The sequence below is a fragment of the Schistocerca piceifrons genome, chromosome 8 (assembly GCF_021461385.2).
Source record: "Schistocerca piceifrons isolate TAMUIC-IGC-003096 chromosome 8, iqSchPice1.1, whole genome shotgun sequence".
Lineage (NCBI taxonomy): Eukaryota > Metazoa > Arthropoda > Insecta > Orthoptera > Acrididae > Schistocerca > Schistocerca piceifrons.
Genome location: NC_060145.1, coordinates 407,976,450 through 407,992,550, shown reverse-complemented (window position 1 = coordinate 407,992,550; position 16,101 = coordinate 407,976,450). Strand labels below are relative to the sequence as shown.

The window sequence follows — 16,101 nt, the reverse complement described above, 5'->3', positions numbered from 1 at the left end:
TCATGATGCTGTAAACAGAACCTGGATTCATCAGAAAAAATGACGTTTTGCCACTCGTGCACCCAGGTTCGTCGTTGAGTACACCATCGCACGCGCTCCTGTCTGAGATGCAGCGTCAAGGGTAACCGCAGCCATGGTCTCCGAGCTGATAGTCCATGCTGCTGCAAACGTCGTCGAACTGTTCGTGCAGATGGTTGTTCTCTTGCGAAAGTCCTTATCTGTTGACTCAGGGATCGAGACGTGGCTACACGATCCGTTACATCCATGCGGATAAGATGCCTGTCATCTCGACTGCTAGTGATACGAGGCCGTTGGGATCCAGCACGGCGTTCCGTATTAACCTCCTGAAAACATCGATTCCATATTCTGCTAACAGTCATTGGTTCTCGACCAACGCGAGCAGCAATGTCGCGATACGATAAACCGCAATCGCGATAGGCTACAATCCGACCTTTATCGAAGTCGGAAACGTGATGGTACGCATTTGTCCTCCTTACACGTGGCAGCACAACAACGTTTCACCAGGCAACGCCGGTCAACTGCTGTTTGTGTATCAGAAATCGGTTGGAAACTTTTTAGGTGTCGCCACCGGCGCCAACCTTGTGTGAACGCTCTGAAAAGCTAATCATTTGCATATCACAGCATCTTCTTGCTGTCGGTTAAATTTGGCGTCTGTAGAACGTCATCTTCATGGTGTAGCAATTTTAATGGCCAGTAGTGTATTTATATTAGATCATTGTTTACGATGCACAATCGGATTATTAATCATATCATTGACTGACACTGGCTAGCACCAGCTGCTTACTATTTCCATAGTACTAAATGCTGACAGAAACGGCGATGTGGACAACACGTTCCTCAAAAGCCGCTATCAGCTGAAGACAGGTCAGGTGGAGAGCTGTGTTCTGCAGGGGCGGACGTTTACTGTTCCGAGAGAGAACAGACCGAGGAGGCGGCTGACTACAGGCCGCAGAACCGCCATAATAGGAACAGTGATGGCAGAAGTTTGCACTCTAGTGGGCTGAAAAAAATAATTCAAAATAGCGATGGGGGCGAAACAAGGCAAAAAGACACCCTTTTTAGAGCAAAGGAATGCGTGGCGTCACAAACGATGGTCACAAGCTGTCTTCCAAGGGCACACTTCCCACTGAAAAACAGAGACGCGTATCTGAGTGGCGGAGTGCTAAGGATGTAGGATGGGAAACGGAAACTTCCAGAAAATCTCCTGAAAGGAGTGTGAACTTTAGGCGATTAGCTGGCAAATTCGTGACCCATGTAGTTGGAGGTAATGTTTTCGTAAAAGCTGCTGTAATTCGTTGCCTGAGCGCTAAAGTAGACGCCGCATGGCCGGGATCGAGCGGGAATATGGCGTGGACACGCTTTCATGCGGAGATTGGTCAAAGATACTTCCCTCCAGGGATCGACATAGAGACTTCGCAGGCGAGACCCACAGAGCAGGATCTTGCAGTTCGATTTTGGTAACTGTTGATTTTCGCCACAAGGAGCACGTGAAGTCGTTTTCCTGTGAACGGAATTATTCAGTTTACTCGATTGACTATTCTTTACTTCTCTGTGGAATATCACAAACAATGAAGTGCTTCTTTATAGGACAATACTTGAGTCGAATTTCTGTTTCTTGACTTGCGTTCTGTCTTGTACTGAGGTAATTTCAACGCTGGTAGTTTGTAAACAGCATCCTGCGTCCACTGTGTAGGCAGAGAATTACACGTAGCTACATACGTCATCTGCACAGTGGCCAACGCTCCGACCAGCACGCCGTCGGTGCAGTCAACTGCTGTCTGTTGTTCAGTAGGTGAGATGCAGACTTCGTTTCGGTGGATAGGGAAACACTCACAGTAAATGTACTGAGTTCCATTTGCGTGCCTACTGAATTTTTTCTGAAAGTGGCAGTCAGAGTGTAAGTCTTCTGTTTGTCACCGCTAATCAATATTAGCCAACTCTGTTTCTGTCTAATAAATTGGGACGCGGTCTAAAGCAGACGTATGTTCTGCCAATCTCGAAATTACATTTAGGGAAGAATCGGAAATTGTGCACTCTCTATGTTTTTTGAGAATAAGTCATTTACGGTATCCAAGTTGTGATTCGTTCTAGTAGCATCCCGACAGGAACTATTGGTTTGATCTGCTATACTGAAGTCAAATCACAACATAATACTTGGTTTTATAGAGGTCTCTAGTTGTAGGGTCGTTTTAATCATTTGTAGCCTTGAGAATTCTTTTGAGGGGACAACATTAAAATGGCTCTGAGCTCTATGGGACTTAACATCTATGGTCATCAGTCCCCTAGAACTTAGAACTATTTAAACCTAACTAGCCGAAGGACATCACACAACACCCAGTCATCACGAGGCAGAGAAAATCCCTGACCCCGCCGGGAATCGAACCCGGGAACCCGGGTGCGGGAAGCGAGAACGCTACCGCACGACCACGAGCTGCGGACGGACAACATTAGACAGCCACTCATAAACACGCTATATGTTACAAACACCACATGGATCAACATACAATATACCAGAGTTGTCCAGAAAGTAAGTTCCGATCGGTCGCGAAATGGAAACCACTGGGAAAATCGGGTAAAGCTTTGCACAGATGTGCTGGGCACTGTCTCTAGCATTCCCGTCGATCGTGTCGGGTCGCTCTTTTCAGTTTTGAGTGAACACTGAGCACGTAAAGAAGCGTAGGGAATAGCGTCTCCCGCCAAGTATGAGGGCCTGGTTAGAGATTTCGCCTGTGCCATGCAACCCACATAACGCAATTGTCGAGCAGTTCCTTCTTCATGCCAATTCTCGGCCGCACGCGGCAGGGCAATGAAGACGCTACCGCAGCGTTCCCGATGAGAAGAGTTTGTTCTCCCACAATACAGTCCGTAATTGGCTCCCCCTCAGTCTCATCTCTGATTACAAGAACCGCTGGCTATGAAGACAAAATTTTTCCACAGACAACGAGCTGCAGACCAGTGAAGATAACTGGCCAAAAGCACAGGCAGCTGCTTTCTACGACGAGGATATTGGAAAGTGGATACATTACTATCCCCAGTACGGCGTAGGAAAACCATTGGCATTCAAAACAGCTTTCAGCCGTTTCGGGATGGACAAATAAGGGCCCTGTATGGTTTTCAAGGGAACATTATATCATTTGTCCTGAAAAGTAGTGACAAGTTCAGGTGTCGATGACGGAAATAGATAGCTATCATGCAGCATTCTCTCCAAAGTAGATCTGGTGACTGTGGGGCACAGTGGAGATGCGAAAATTCATCCTCGTGTTCACAAAACGAGTCCCGCACAATGCGAACCATGTGAACAAGCACCCCGTCATCTTGGAACACAGACTCACCACTGGTAGCAAACATTGTACCATTGAATGGACCTAATCAGGCAAAATTATCACATAATCCCTGGCAGTAATGCCACGCTGCAGAGTAACCATGGGACCCGTGGAACGCCACGACGTGGCTGCCAAAATCATCACCGAACCTCTGCCGTGGTCCACTCTTGGGATGCAGTCTGGACCAACAGCTGAAACCACTGTGCAGCAAGTTTCAACCGACCATATCACTTTCTTTCATTGTTCTCTCAGTCCAGGTTTTATGGCTTCGGCACCACGTTTTACCGTTACGATCATTTACATCACTGATGCGTTGCTTTGGAACTGCAGCTCGCCCTGCAGGTCATAGATTATGGAGCTCCCCTTCTTCTGCAGTGAGTTTTGCGGTTGTCGTTCTCTTATTTTTCATCATAATCCTCTTCAGTGGCCGTCACGATCACTCAGCACATATTTTCGTCCTCTTTGTGACTTAGAGGATGATGTTTTTCTACTTTCTCTGTGTGCGGTACAAATCTTGGGTACGGTGCCTCTTCGAAAAACCAACCACCTCAGCTACTTTGGTTATAGAAGCATCCACCATACCGGCACCAACAATTTTCCCGTGTTCAGATGCACTAAGCTCCAAAACAATGGACTCACAACTACACAGAAAACTCTTCTTAACACGACTGACACTTGCGAAGTGTGGAGGACATTGCCCAGGTGTCGTTCAATGTCAAATACAAAGGCACAACTTAGAGGTTCGGCTAGCATCTGCATTCATGTTCAAGTATGCACTACGTCCACATACACAGGCCGACTACTGTCGAATAGGACCGCTCCGACACGTTCGCCTTTCTACGGGAGATTTTACGGTGGTCGAGTCCGTGGTCTTGTAAGTAGGCTGTTTAGGTTTTTATATTGGTAACGTCACGTAGCGTTCTGTATGAAAATCACTGGCTGTGCTGTGTGCAGTCTGTGGCTGGTTGGCATTGTTGGAATATTCGCTATTGTAGTGTTGGGCAGTTGGATGTGAACAGCGCGTAGCGTTGCGCAGTTGGAGGTGAGCCGCCAGCAGTGGTGGATGTGGGGAGAGAGATGGCGGAATTTTGAGAGCGGACGATCTGGACGTGTGTCCATCAGAAAGAGTAAATTTGTAATACTGGATTTCATGAACTGCTGTATATATGATGACTTTTGAACATTATTAAGGTAAATACATTGTTTGTTCTCTGTCAAAATATTTCGTTTGCTAACTATGCCTATCAGTAGTTAGTGCCTTCAGTAGTTAGAATCCTTTATTTAGCTGGCAGTATTGGCGCTCGCTGTACTGCAGTAGTTCGAGTAACGAAGATTTTTGTGAGGTAAGTGATTCATGAAAGGTATAGGTTATTGTCAGTCACGGACATTCTTTTGTAGGGATTATTGAAAGTCAGATTGCGTTGCGCTAAAAATATTGTGTGTCAGTTTAGTGATGATCAGAATAAGTAAACAGAGAAATGTCTGAGTACGTTCAGTTTTGCTCAGCTGTTTGAAAATCAAATAACGTAAGGGGTTTACCAGTTCAGTCATTCATAAATTTTTCTAAGGGGAGGTTTCAGTCTGCGTGCGTCAGTTTGCGGGCAGATCGCTACCCGCTTGCCCTGATCACTGCCTGCTATCCCAAAGTCCGTCAGTCCACAGAAAGTCAGACGGTCGGCGTCCCGCTCAGCCGTGGGTAATGGTCGGTGGTGAGGGAGGGGGGGGGGGGGGGGGGGCGTGTTCGACCGACCAGTCGGGATGTGAATGGGCGGCTATTTCTCATGGTTTTTCCGTACTTATGTCCAATTCCTATGTAACAAGGCCAACAGTTTTTCTATGTCGACTGAGGACAGCCTATTTGAAAACAGCTGCCTGTGCCCACAGGTACTACCTGCGGAGAGACGACTTCGACGCGACGTCGTTCTTCGCCAGTATCGCGGTGGATGTTGAGGCGGGCCACTGCGGCGAGGCGTTCGCCTACCTGCCGGACCTGGGCTCCTCGGCGCTGGTCGTCTTCAGCCTGTCCGACCGCAGCTCGCGCCGCCTGCGCCACAACTTCTTCCGCATGGACCCGCTGTACGGCGACTTCGACATTGCGGGATTCAACTACCAGCTCGCCGATGGCATCTTCTCAGTGGCGCTTTCCGCGCCCGACCCCGAGGACGACGGCTACCGCACCGCCTTCTTCCACGCTCTCTGCTCTTCCAGAGAATTTGCCGTCTCGTCTCGATGGCTCAGGAACAGGTAAGTACCAGTGCAACTACTTAAGAATTGTGTACACTGTCCGCTGCGGAGAAGAATGCTCAGGACAGGAATGCGGCAGCGAGATGGGTATGCAATGTAACATGTTGTTGTTGTTGTGGTCTTCAGTCCTGAGACTGGTTTGATGCAGCTCGCCATGCTACTCTATCCTGTGCAAGCTTCTTCATCTCCCAGCACCTACCGCAACCTACATCCTTCTGAATCTGCTTAGTTTATTCATCTCTTGGTCTCCCTCTACGATTTTTACCCTCCACGCTGCCCTCCAATACTAAATTGGTGAGCCCTTGATGCCTCAGAATATGTCCTGCTCCTAGTCAAGTTGTGCCACAAACTTCTCTTCTCCCCAGTCCTATTCAATACTTCCTCATTAGTTATGTGATCTACCCATCTAACATGATATCAAGCACAAAAGTAACGCATTGACTGCAGAACTATTCTGTTGCGTCCAACATATTTGGCGTAGGGACCACGAAGATAAGATACGATAAATTAGGGCTCGCGCGGAGAAGTATAGACAGTTGTTTTTCCCTCCTTCTATTTGCGAGAAGGAAAGATAATGACTAGTAGCCATAAGCTGGCTTGCGGAGAATCAATGTAGATGTAGATACAGAATATTAAAAATGAGACATACAAAAGTGTTATGGCTGCCGTTCATCAGAACATGCTACAGTGTCCTACCAAATCAACCCGACGCCTGTCGCAAGAGACCGGCAGATCAGTCGAACACAAAGTCGAATACTCCACCTGGACCTGCACACGCACGCCTACTGAGTGTCTGGTGTTCATGCGTTAAGTCCAGCAGATGCTGCTCGGCGCCTCCAGTTTTGTTAGTGACTGTTCACTGAGATAACAATGAATGGCTTGGACATGGATCTGTTCTTTATGTCTGATGAAACCTCGTTTCACCTAAGTGGTTATGTCATCTCACAGAATCACAGGTTCTGTGCAGCGGAGAATCCGCAAAACTTCCACGAAACACCACTATGTGATCAGAAGGTTAGGGTTTGGTGTGCAGTGTCTGCAAGCCGCATTATTGGTCTCATCTTCTTTCATCAGCTCTTCGGCGCGTTACGTTGACAACATTTTGAAACTATTTGTGGCAGCATTAACGCAGGAGGAAAAGACCTACAGTTACTTCCAATAGAATGGACTAACTGCCCATGCAGCCGGCCGGATCTTGGACGACATTTATACAATTTTCACGCCTCATAGAGTTTTTAGCAGGGATCAGTCAGGTTGCAGCCGTAGCTGGCCACCCAGGCCACCTGATCTGTCAGTGTGCGATTACTCTGTGTGGGGGTCCCTCAAGTCTAAGGTGTATCGCAACAAGCCTCACAGTCTTCAAGAACTGCAACAGAACATTTCGGATGAGACTGTAGAAATTCCAACAGTCCACCTTCGACACCCCTTCAGTAGTTTACTGACCAGGCCCCAAAACTGCTAAGAGATAATGGTGGTCATTTTCTACATCGTCTATAGTCAGGTTAATACTGTATTTCCTCTCCTCTGTTGTGTTTCTTTGTACCATGGAACTCTGTTATCTGGGCCACCTTTATTTGTCCCACTCTGTATAAAGAGAATAATAGCGGTCCTATCAGACATACCTGGGGCTCTCCTGACCATACTCTTCTCGCTGATGAATACTCGCCGTCGAAGACAACGTACTGGATCCTATAACTTAACAAGTCTTCGAGCCACTCGCACATCTGTGAACCTATTCTGTATGCTCTTATCTTCATTAACAGCTTGCAATTGGGCACCGTATCAAACGCTTTCCGGAAATATGGAATCCGTCTGTTGCCCTTCATCCATAGTTCGCAATACATCAGGTGAGAGTAAGGCAAGCTGAGTTTCTCACAAGTGGTGCTTTCTAAAACTATGCTGATTCGTGGACATAAGATTCTCAGCCTTAAGAAAGTTTATTACATACGAATTGAGAATATATTCAAGGTTTCTGCCATAAACAGATGTTAGAGACGTTGGTCTGTAATTTTACGGGTCCGTTCATCTGACCTCCTTATGCACAGGATTCACCTGCGCTTTTTTTCCAGTCGCTTGGGACTTTGAGCTGGGCGAGAGATTCGCCATAAATGCAGGCTAAGTAAGGGGCCAGTGCCGTAGAATATTTTTGGAAAAGCCGAATTGGTATTCCATCCGGAACTGGTGAACTTATCTGTTTTCAACTCCTTCTGTTGTTTCCCTTCAAATGGTTCAAATGGCTCTAAGCACTATGGGACTTAATGTCTGAGGTCATTAGTCCCCTAGACTTAGAACTACTTAAACCTAACTAACCTAAGGACATCACACACATCCATGCCCGAGACAGGATTCGAACCTGCGACCGTAGCAGACGCGTGGTTCCGGACTGAAGCGCCTAGAACCGCTCGGCCACAGCGGCCGGCAGTTGTTGCTCTACGCCAGGTATGCTTATTGCTATGTCGTCCATACACGCGTCTGTTCGATGGTCAAATGACGGTGTGTCTATGTATGATTCTCGTGCATGAACACATTCTTAAACATTAAATTTAAAACTTCCGCTTTAATTTTCCCTTCTGCAACTGCCATACCCGACTGGTCAAGAAGTGCCTGGATGAAAGCCTTAGACCCACTTAGCGGTTTTACATAGGACCAAAATTTTCTTGGCTTCCCTACCAGATCTTTTACTAAGCTGTGACGGTGGTTGCAGTTGTATGCTTCGCGCATTGATTTTTTCAAAGACGCACGCATCTCTACTAACTTTTGCTTGTCGTTATTAAACCATGGTGGGTCCTTTCCGTCCTTCATCCACTTACTACGCATATAATTCTCCAGACCACGATCTGCAATGTGCTAAAACTTTTCCCATAATTTTTCTACGTGCATCTTACTGGAACCAAGTGATCTCAATTCACTGCCTACGTGAGATGCTAACAACTCCTTATCTGCTCTTTCTAATAGAAACGCTCTCCTAGCCTCCTGTACAGATTTATTAACTTTCATAACCGTAGTTGCTATAATGACATCATGATCGCTAATCCCCATTTCTATATTGACGTTGTCTATATGGTCCACTCTATTTGTAGCTACGAAGTTTATTTCCATTACGTGTGGGCTGTCGAACTAGATGCTCAAGACGATTTTCAGAAAACGTATTCAAAAGCATGACGATCTGTCTGTACCCGTGCAATGAATCCATAGACATCCCAGTCTATAAACGGCACGTTAAAGTCGCTTCCAACTAGTAATGCATAATCTGGGTATTTACGCGCTACTAACCATAGACATTCTTTGAATAACTCTAGACCTGCCACAGCAGAATCGGTTGGCCGGCAGAAACATTCAACACTTAGCTTGGTTTCAGCTAGACCTGTTATAAGCGACCAGATAACTTCACTGTCACACTCGACTTCTACCTCAAAAGAGACAGTATTTTTTTTCAACTGCAATGAATGCTCCCCCTCATATAGCCTCTAACCTGTCTTTCCAATATACATTCCATGACTCGCTAAGTGTCTCAGAATTTTCCATTTGGGTCTCAACCAGCTCTCGGTCCCCAGAATAATTTGAGAGTGACAACATTCCTGCGGGACAGTGAATTCGGGAGCTATGTTACGAATACTTCGACAATTTTGACAGTCGAAGTGTCAGTACTCTGAATGCGTTGTGACTTCCCTTGCTGAGTATTGACTGCCGAGCGTTCATCTGAGTGCCTCAGAGTACTGTCTAGCCTAAAAAAACACAAGTACCCTTCTAACCGAGTAGCTGCTTCCTTCTTGTAGCGCACCATGACCTATCAAACCCTCAACCGATAAAGCAGGTCTAGAATCTGCAACCAAGATCACAAATCCTTTGATTAAGACCCTCCACTCGTCTATAAACCAAAGGACCCTGATCAACTGTGGCAACAACGGTGCAAATTGCGAGCTCTTCCTGTACCCCATGCTTGAGGCCAGTAGCCCTCACCACTTCCACCAGCCGCTCGTATGAGTTGTGGATGGCCTCTAGCCCATGCGACAAGCGTCGTTGGTGTTCACAAGAGCCACAACTTAAGACGACTGCACCCAGCACGCTCGATAGCAGCAGGCAAGACCGCCTCCACATCTCGAGGTTCCTGGCAAGCATACCGAGTGCAACCTAGCTGTCTTCACAGTCCTGAACACTATCTGCCTAACGGCTCCATAACGCACTTGACGTTGGAGCTACCGATAATTAGCAAACCTCCCCACCTCCCTACCCCATCCCAGTGTGCATGCTCGCACCCTTCTGAAGGAGCGGACACCTGTCCACTCACTGGGTGAATGGGCAATGCCAGACGGCCAGTCTCCACATTGATCCTTCGCTTCGAGCAACGCGAACGCGTTACCACCTGCCACTTACTCTGCAGTGAGGACGGATTCACAGCGTCGGGTAGACTAGGAGATGTGCCCGAAGCAGAACCCATGGGCGAAACAAGCGATACCTGAGGTGTCCCATGCGACGCACCAGATTCTCTGCCACACCTACAACCCTAGGCAGCAGCCTGAAGGTGACTGATTGTAGCCAGAAGTGCATTCAGCTGCTCGCGAACTGTGGTCAGCTCCTCCTGCGTCCGCACACAGTATGCACACATTCTACCCATCCTAGCAAGACTAACTGAAAATGTAAACTGTAAAAGCAGACACAATCCTTGATATGAAACTTGCTAACCTCCTGATGTGCTACCAATGGACCCTATTGCGTTAATGAGCCATGTATCTGGTTACTCAGAAGAAATGAAAACTGCGCTACAGACTTCCTGAATTCACACTAACAAAATGCGAGCTTTACGCCTCTTCAAGGGAAACTCGAACGAAATTTAATATACTACGAGGACAAGACAGGAAAAGATAAACACTTAACTTGCCGCTCTGTGGATGTGTATCAGCCGAGAGCTGGAGCCTCACTGACTGGGCGTCTTCCTAACTTCACACGCATACTTCCCCAACAACAGAGACAACACTAGCAAGATTCGTTACATACTGTAGAGCAGTATCCCGGATTCTGATGTATGGCATGATGACCATGAGAAGACTTAGCACTTTCTGCAAAATGGTGACAATCCGATAGAAATTTGAGGAGTTCTTCCTCCTTCAGAGGTGCACATTGATACAGGAAATGTCCTCGATTGCGTCCGTTGGCTTCTATGCGGGATGGGAAACCTCTGAGGAACGAAGAACGAAGGAATTATGAGCGTTCTATGTCCAGCAGGTGAGAGCATGGCCACTACCTTTTTCAGCAGTTGGCATATCTAATTTTTGGCGTCGGTAGCTTACTAAGTACCGGTCACTCTGAGGTCATAAAACTCCGTCACGTAGCCTGTTCTGCCCCATTCCCCTTGTGCGGACATTTGCGGTTGCACGTTGGGAAGATGCCAATGGTTATCAAATCTGGCTCCTTATAATTTGGACAGTGATGCGCAATGATGCCCCCGGTAAAGTTCCGTCATTTTAACAAGGCGCAAACAACTGTTTCGGTTGGAGAGTTGTAACAGCCTGCAGGACGCCGCGAGCCATCTTCAACATCACCACATAGTAAAAAGACATCGCAACCACCCTGCCCCCACCCTCCCACTTTGTCGCTTGAACCGAACTTTCAAGGATGCAATGATCTCTCTGGTTTATCTCGAAAACGTTCCTTCTACAGTATCTGCAGTGTAGAGGTTAAGTTTGGCTTCTAGAGTAAAGACACGTTGTCCGGTACTCTGTAATCACTACTTGTTTAATAATTTACTAGCAAATTCTTATTTCCCTTTAAATGTCAGTATTTTACTTCTGGTTTTCTGCAGTGAAGTTTTAGCTCCAACCATCTTTCGTGAATGCTGTTATCGGCATTGTGAAAGCGCATGGTTTTTATACATAAATATTGTAATGACTACTTTTTTGTGTTGTAATTAATGTCAACCTTTTCAGTTTGTCAATTAATCAGTTTAGAAACCGTTGCAAGTAGGGACGTCTTCAGCTGTCATATGCGGCCAGGATTAAGACCAGAAATTTTATGTAATTAATTTTCCCACTGACAGCGCACAAAGTGGAGATCCTCTCTTCCCCTCATTTAAACGGACTGGCTCCCTATGAAGCAAACAGTTGCAAAATTAATCAGTCCTCTGACCAGATTCTTCTTTATCATGGTGGTACCGACACGACCAATGAAAGAAAAAGTAGGCTCCAAAGTGAAATACTACTACAGAATATCATAAGAAAATAGCGGCATTTTTACGGTAACACGCATGTGAAAACGATATGTACAAAAATAAATGAGCGCGAGATTACAAAAAAAAAAAGGAAGTCGCTTAGTACTGGAAAGGGCAGGGGAACTAATGAGATACCCGTCAGACTGTATGATGGTACGAATATACTGCAAATACGGAGGAGGACTAACGTGTAATTTGAGATGAGGAAATCATTTCCCAATCTCTGGACAGAAAGTTATTAGCGCAAATGCGGAAAAAAACTTTAATTTACAGTTGACCAGCTAATGATGATAAAAATCCAAGTATTCACGTTTTTCTAACACTTTTAATTTTCTGTAATATGCGCTACATACAAAGCAGTTGTTCAAAGTAGCGTCATCCAACTTCTGTGCAGCCGTAACAAAAAATCCTGTCGTATCCGTCTGAACATATCATGCAATATTCGATGGATGTCGCGAATTACTGGTAGCAATTTCTCGCCTGGTGTTCCGCACACGTAACTTTTCGTATGACCCGACAAGTAGAAATTAAGATGAGTCAGATTCCGAAACGAACTAAGAACGAATGAACCATCCAGATATTCGGGCTAAGTGCTTGAAGGAAGCTACGTAAGCGGCACCGGCCTCATTTTTACTGACACTACAGTCCGTGTTCTGGTCGCAGTTGGATCTTAACGCACATAGGTGTCCACAAATGAAGACAATAAGGGGCACATGGCACGCCCCCGACCATCCCCAGGAATGTGTAGTATTTTTATTCGTTACAGAATCTTCATATACTTTCAGAAGTGATTTCCCCTTCCCGGATAAATTTCTGCAGGCCCTATGGTAACGCACCGGAACAGAACGCGAATTTTGTAAATTCTGCTGACGTTTTTCTTCAGTATCACAACAAAGTGTACGTCTAGGCTTCAGATCTTGATCAGGCACTGCTCACTGAACCGGATAGCTACTGTGTCTCGGATATTCAGGCTCAGGCAGACTATTAAGTGATGAGTGCTATTGACCGAGGATCTCAAATTGGTTCCATATTTCTAGATTTCCTACAAGCTTTTCATACAGCCCCTCACAAGTGGCACAGTTCGTAGTAATTGACGGAAAGTCATGGAGTAAAACACAAGAAATATTTGGCGATCTCTGAGGAACTGTTATAGCCCCTCTGCTGTTCCTAATCTATATAAATGATTTAGGAGACAATATGAGCAGCCATATTAGGTGGTCGTCAGATGATGCTGCCATTTACCGTCTCGTAAAGTCACCAGAGGATCAAAACCAATTGCAAAAACATTTAGGCTATGTATGTGTATGATACGAAAAGTGACAATTGGCCCTGAATAATGAAAAGCGTGAGTGCTAAAAGAAATCTGCTAAATTTCGGTTACACTATAAATCACAAAAATCTAAAACTTGCCAATTCAGCTAAATACTTTGGAGTTGCAATTACGAATAACTTACATTGGAACGATCACACAGATAATGTTGCAACAGAACACTTAGAAGATGTAATAAGTCTACTAAAAGGGCTGCCTACAGTACGCTTGTCCGCCCTCTGCTAGAGTACTGCTGCGCGATATAGGTTCCTTACCAGATAGGATTGATGGAGGTCGTCCGAAAAGTTCAAACAAGGTCAGCTCGTTTTCTATTATTGCGAAATAGGGAAGTGAGTTTAACGGATATGATCGCGAGTTAGGTTGTCAGTTATTAAAACAAAGGCGATCTGCGTTGCAACGAGATCTTTTCAAGACTTTTCTCTCCTACGTTCTCCTCGAAAGTGAAATTATTTTGTCGAAATCTGTCTACATAGGGAGAAATGATCATTCTAGTAAAATAAGAGAAATCACAGCTTGCACGGAAAGATTTGAGCGTTTTTCCCAGGCGCTGGTCGAGGGTGGAAAGGTGGAGAAAAAGAGTGAAAGTGGTTCGATGAACGCTCTGCCGGCCACTTAATTGTGGGTTGCAGAGTGGTCACAATGAACTCTCTGCCAGGTGCTTATGTGAGGGTTGCAGACTGGTCACAATGAACTCTCTGCCAGGCACTTATGTGTGAGTTGTAGAGTGGTCGCAATGAAAGCTCTGCGAGGCACTTACATGTGAGTTGCAAAGTGGTCACAATGAACGCTATGCCAGGCACTTATGTGTGAGTTGCAGACTGGTCACAACGAACTCTCTGCCAGGCACTTATGTGTGAGTTGCAGAGTGGTCGCAATGAACGCTCTGCCAGGCACGTGTGAGTTGTAGAGTGGTCACAATGAACGTTCCGCCAGGCACTTATGTGTGAGTTGCAGAGTGGTCACAAAGAATGGTCTGCCAGGCAAGTGTGAGTTGTAGAGTGGTCAGAATGAAAGCTCTGCGAGGCACTTACGTGTGAGTTGCGGAGTGGTCACAATGAACGGTCCGCCAGGCTAGTGTGAGTTGTAGAGTGCTCAGAATGAAAGCTCTGCGAGGCACTTACGTGTGAGTTGCAGAGTGGTCACAATGAACGCTCTGCCAGGCACTCACGTGTGAGTTGCAGAGTGGTCACAAGGAACTCTTTGTCAGGCATTTACGTGTGAGTTGCAGAGTGGTCACAATGAACGCTCTGCGAGGCATTTATGTGTGAGTTGCAGAGTTGTCACAATGAACGGTCCGCCAGGCAAGTGTGAGTTGTAGAGTGGTCACAATGAATGGTCCGCCAGGCACTTATGTGTGAGTTGCAGAGTGGTCACAAAGAATGGTCCGCCAGGCAAGTGTGAGTTGTAGAGTGGTCAGAATGAAAGCTCTGTGAGTTGCAGAGTGGTCACAATGAACTCTTTGTCAGGCATTTACGTGTGAGTTGCAGAGTGGGTTACAATGAACAGTCCGCCAGGCAAGTGTGAGTTGTAGAGTGGTCAGAATGAAAGCTCTGCTAGGCACTTACGTGTGAGTTGTAGAGTGGTCACGATGAAAGCTGTGCGAGGCACTTGCATGTGAGCTGCAGAGTGGTCACAATGAACTCTCTGCCAGGCACTTACATGTGAGTTGCAGAGTGGTCACAATGAACTCTTTGTCAGGCATTTACGTGTGAGTTCAGAGTGGTCACGTGGAAGCAGATGTAGATTGCAGGGTGACTGAACGGTCAACCTCCCACATATGAGTCCAGCGCCTTAGCACTGTACAACTTCGCTCAGTACATATACAAGCCATCCATGGAGCATGATCTCCACTTCTAAGAAACTTCAAGTGAAACGTCGACACAGGTTTTCACGTGAAGAGTGACCTGGAACTCCATCGTAGTCGACCTACTTTTTATACGAAGAACAAGTGTCAAATGTCCTTCAATGCACATGCTCTATAGCTCTTGGTCTAGTTTCTAGCGGTTCTACCTCTAGATCACTGGGTCCCGGGCTCGATTACCGGCCGGGTTGGAGATTTTCTCTGCCTGGGGACTGGGCGTTTGCGTTGTCCTCATCATTTCATCATCATCCTCATCATTAGTGACAGTGGCTAGATTGGACTGTGAAACAAATTGGACTGTGAATAAATTGGGGCTTTGTACGGACGCTGATGACCGCGCAGTTGAGCGCCCCACAAACCAAACATCATGATCAATGCACAAGTTTTCTCCGTTTAAAGAACTTGGCCATTACTGTACTGTCCATTTTGCGAATTTCCACATCTTGAGGCACACCGTTTGTGTTGGCAGCACTGCCGCTGGCACCACCTCATGGTTCCGGTCGTTCCAGCCGGTGGGCAGCCGCGGGAACCACGGCCAGTCCACAGGCAGCTTCCTGGACGAGCGAACAGGCGTGCTCTTCATGATGGAGGTGCTGAACCACCGCGTCACCTGCTGGAACTCCCGCTCCGGGCTCCCCATGGACGCAGAAACCATAGGTGTCGTCGCCGAGGACGACGGTACCTCATTCATCTATCCCAGTGACGTTAAGGTACTTCTACAATTACGCTTGAATTTATCCTCCAGAAATCACTCTACGGTACAGTTCCGCATAAGCTCACAACAAAATATGTCACCTCATCAAAAGCGCGCACTGCTCACATTCGATCGCTGTCTAAGGCCTTGCAGTTATTTGGGCAGGGGCTAATGATGTTTGCCAACATGACAAAATACAAATGTGATTATTGTTGGAGTACCACATAGTCATGACTTGGCTAAATGGTCGTGTAAATCAAGGAATCCGCTCCACAAACAGAAAACTAGAAAAGTTGTGAAAGACTCCCACAATGCAAGCTTTATTGTTACATCTAACAAAAAAGAGCTATATACAGCACATTGACTACGGGTGAATGCAACTGGCAAAGAACTAAAGGCCACTGGGGACCATGAGTCATTGAA

General features: G+C 46.4%; 1 protein-coding gene across 1 annotated transcript in view; it reads left to right on the top strand.

Moving 5' to 3' along the window:
* LOC124712389 (L-dopachrome tautomerase yellow-f2-like) overlaps positions 1–16,101 on the top strand; it is a 128,182-nt gene that overhangs the window by 96,984 nt on the left and 15,097 nt on the right. The window contains exons 4-5 of the mRNA XM_047242684.1: positions 5,229–5,588; positions 15,454–15,694. Coding sequence (XP_047098640.1) covers positions 5,229–5,588; positions 15,454–15,694 — 601 coding nt within the window. The remainder of the gene's footprint in view (positions 1–5,228; positions 5,589–15,453; positions 15,695–16,101) is intronic.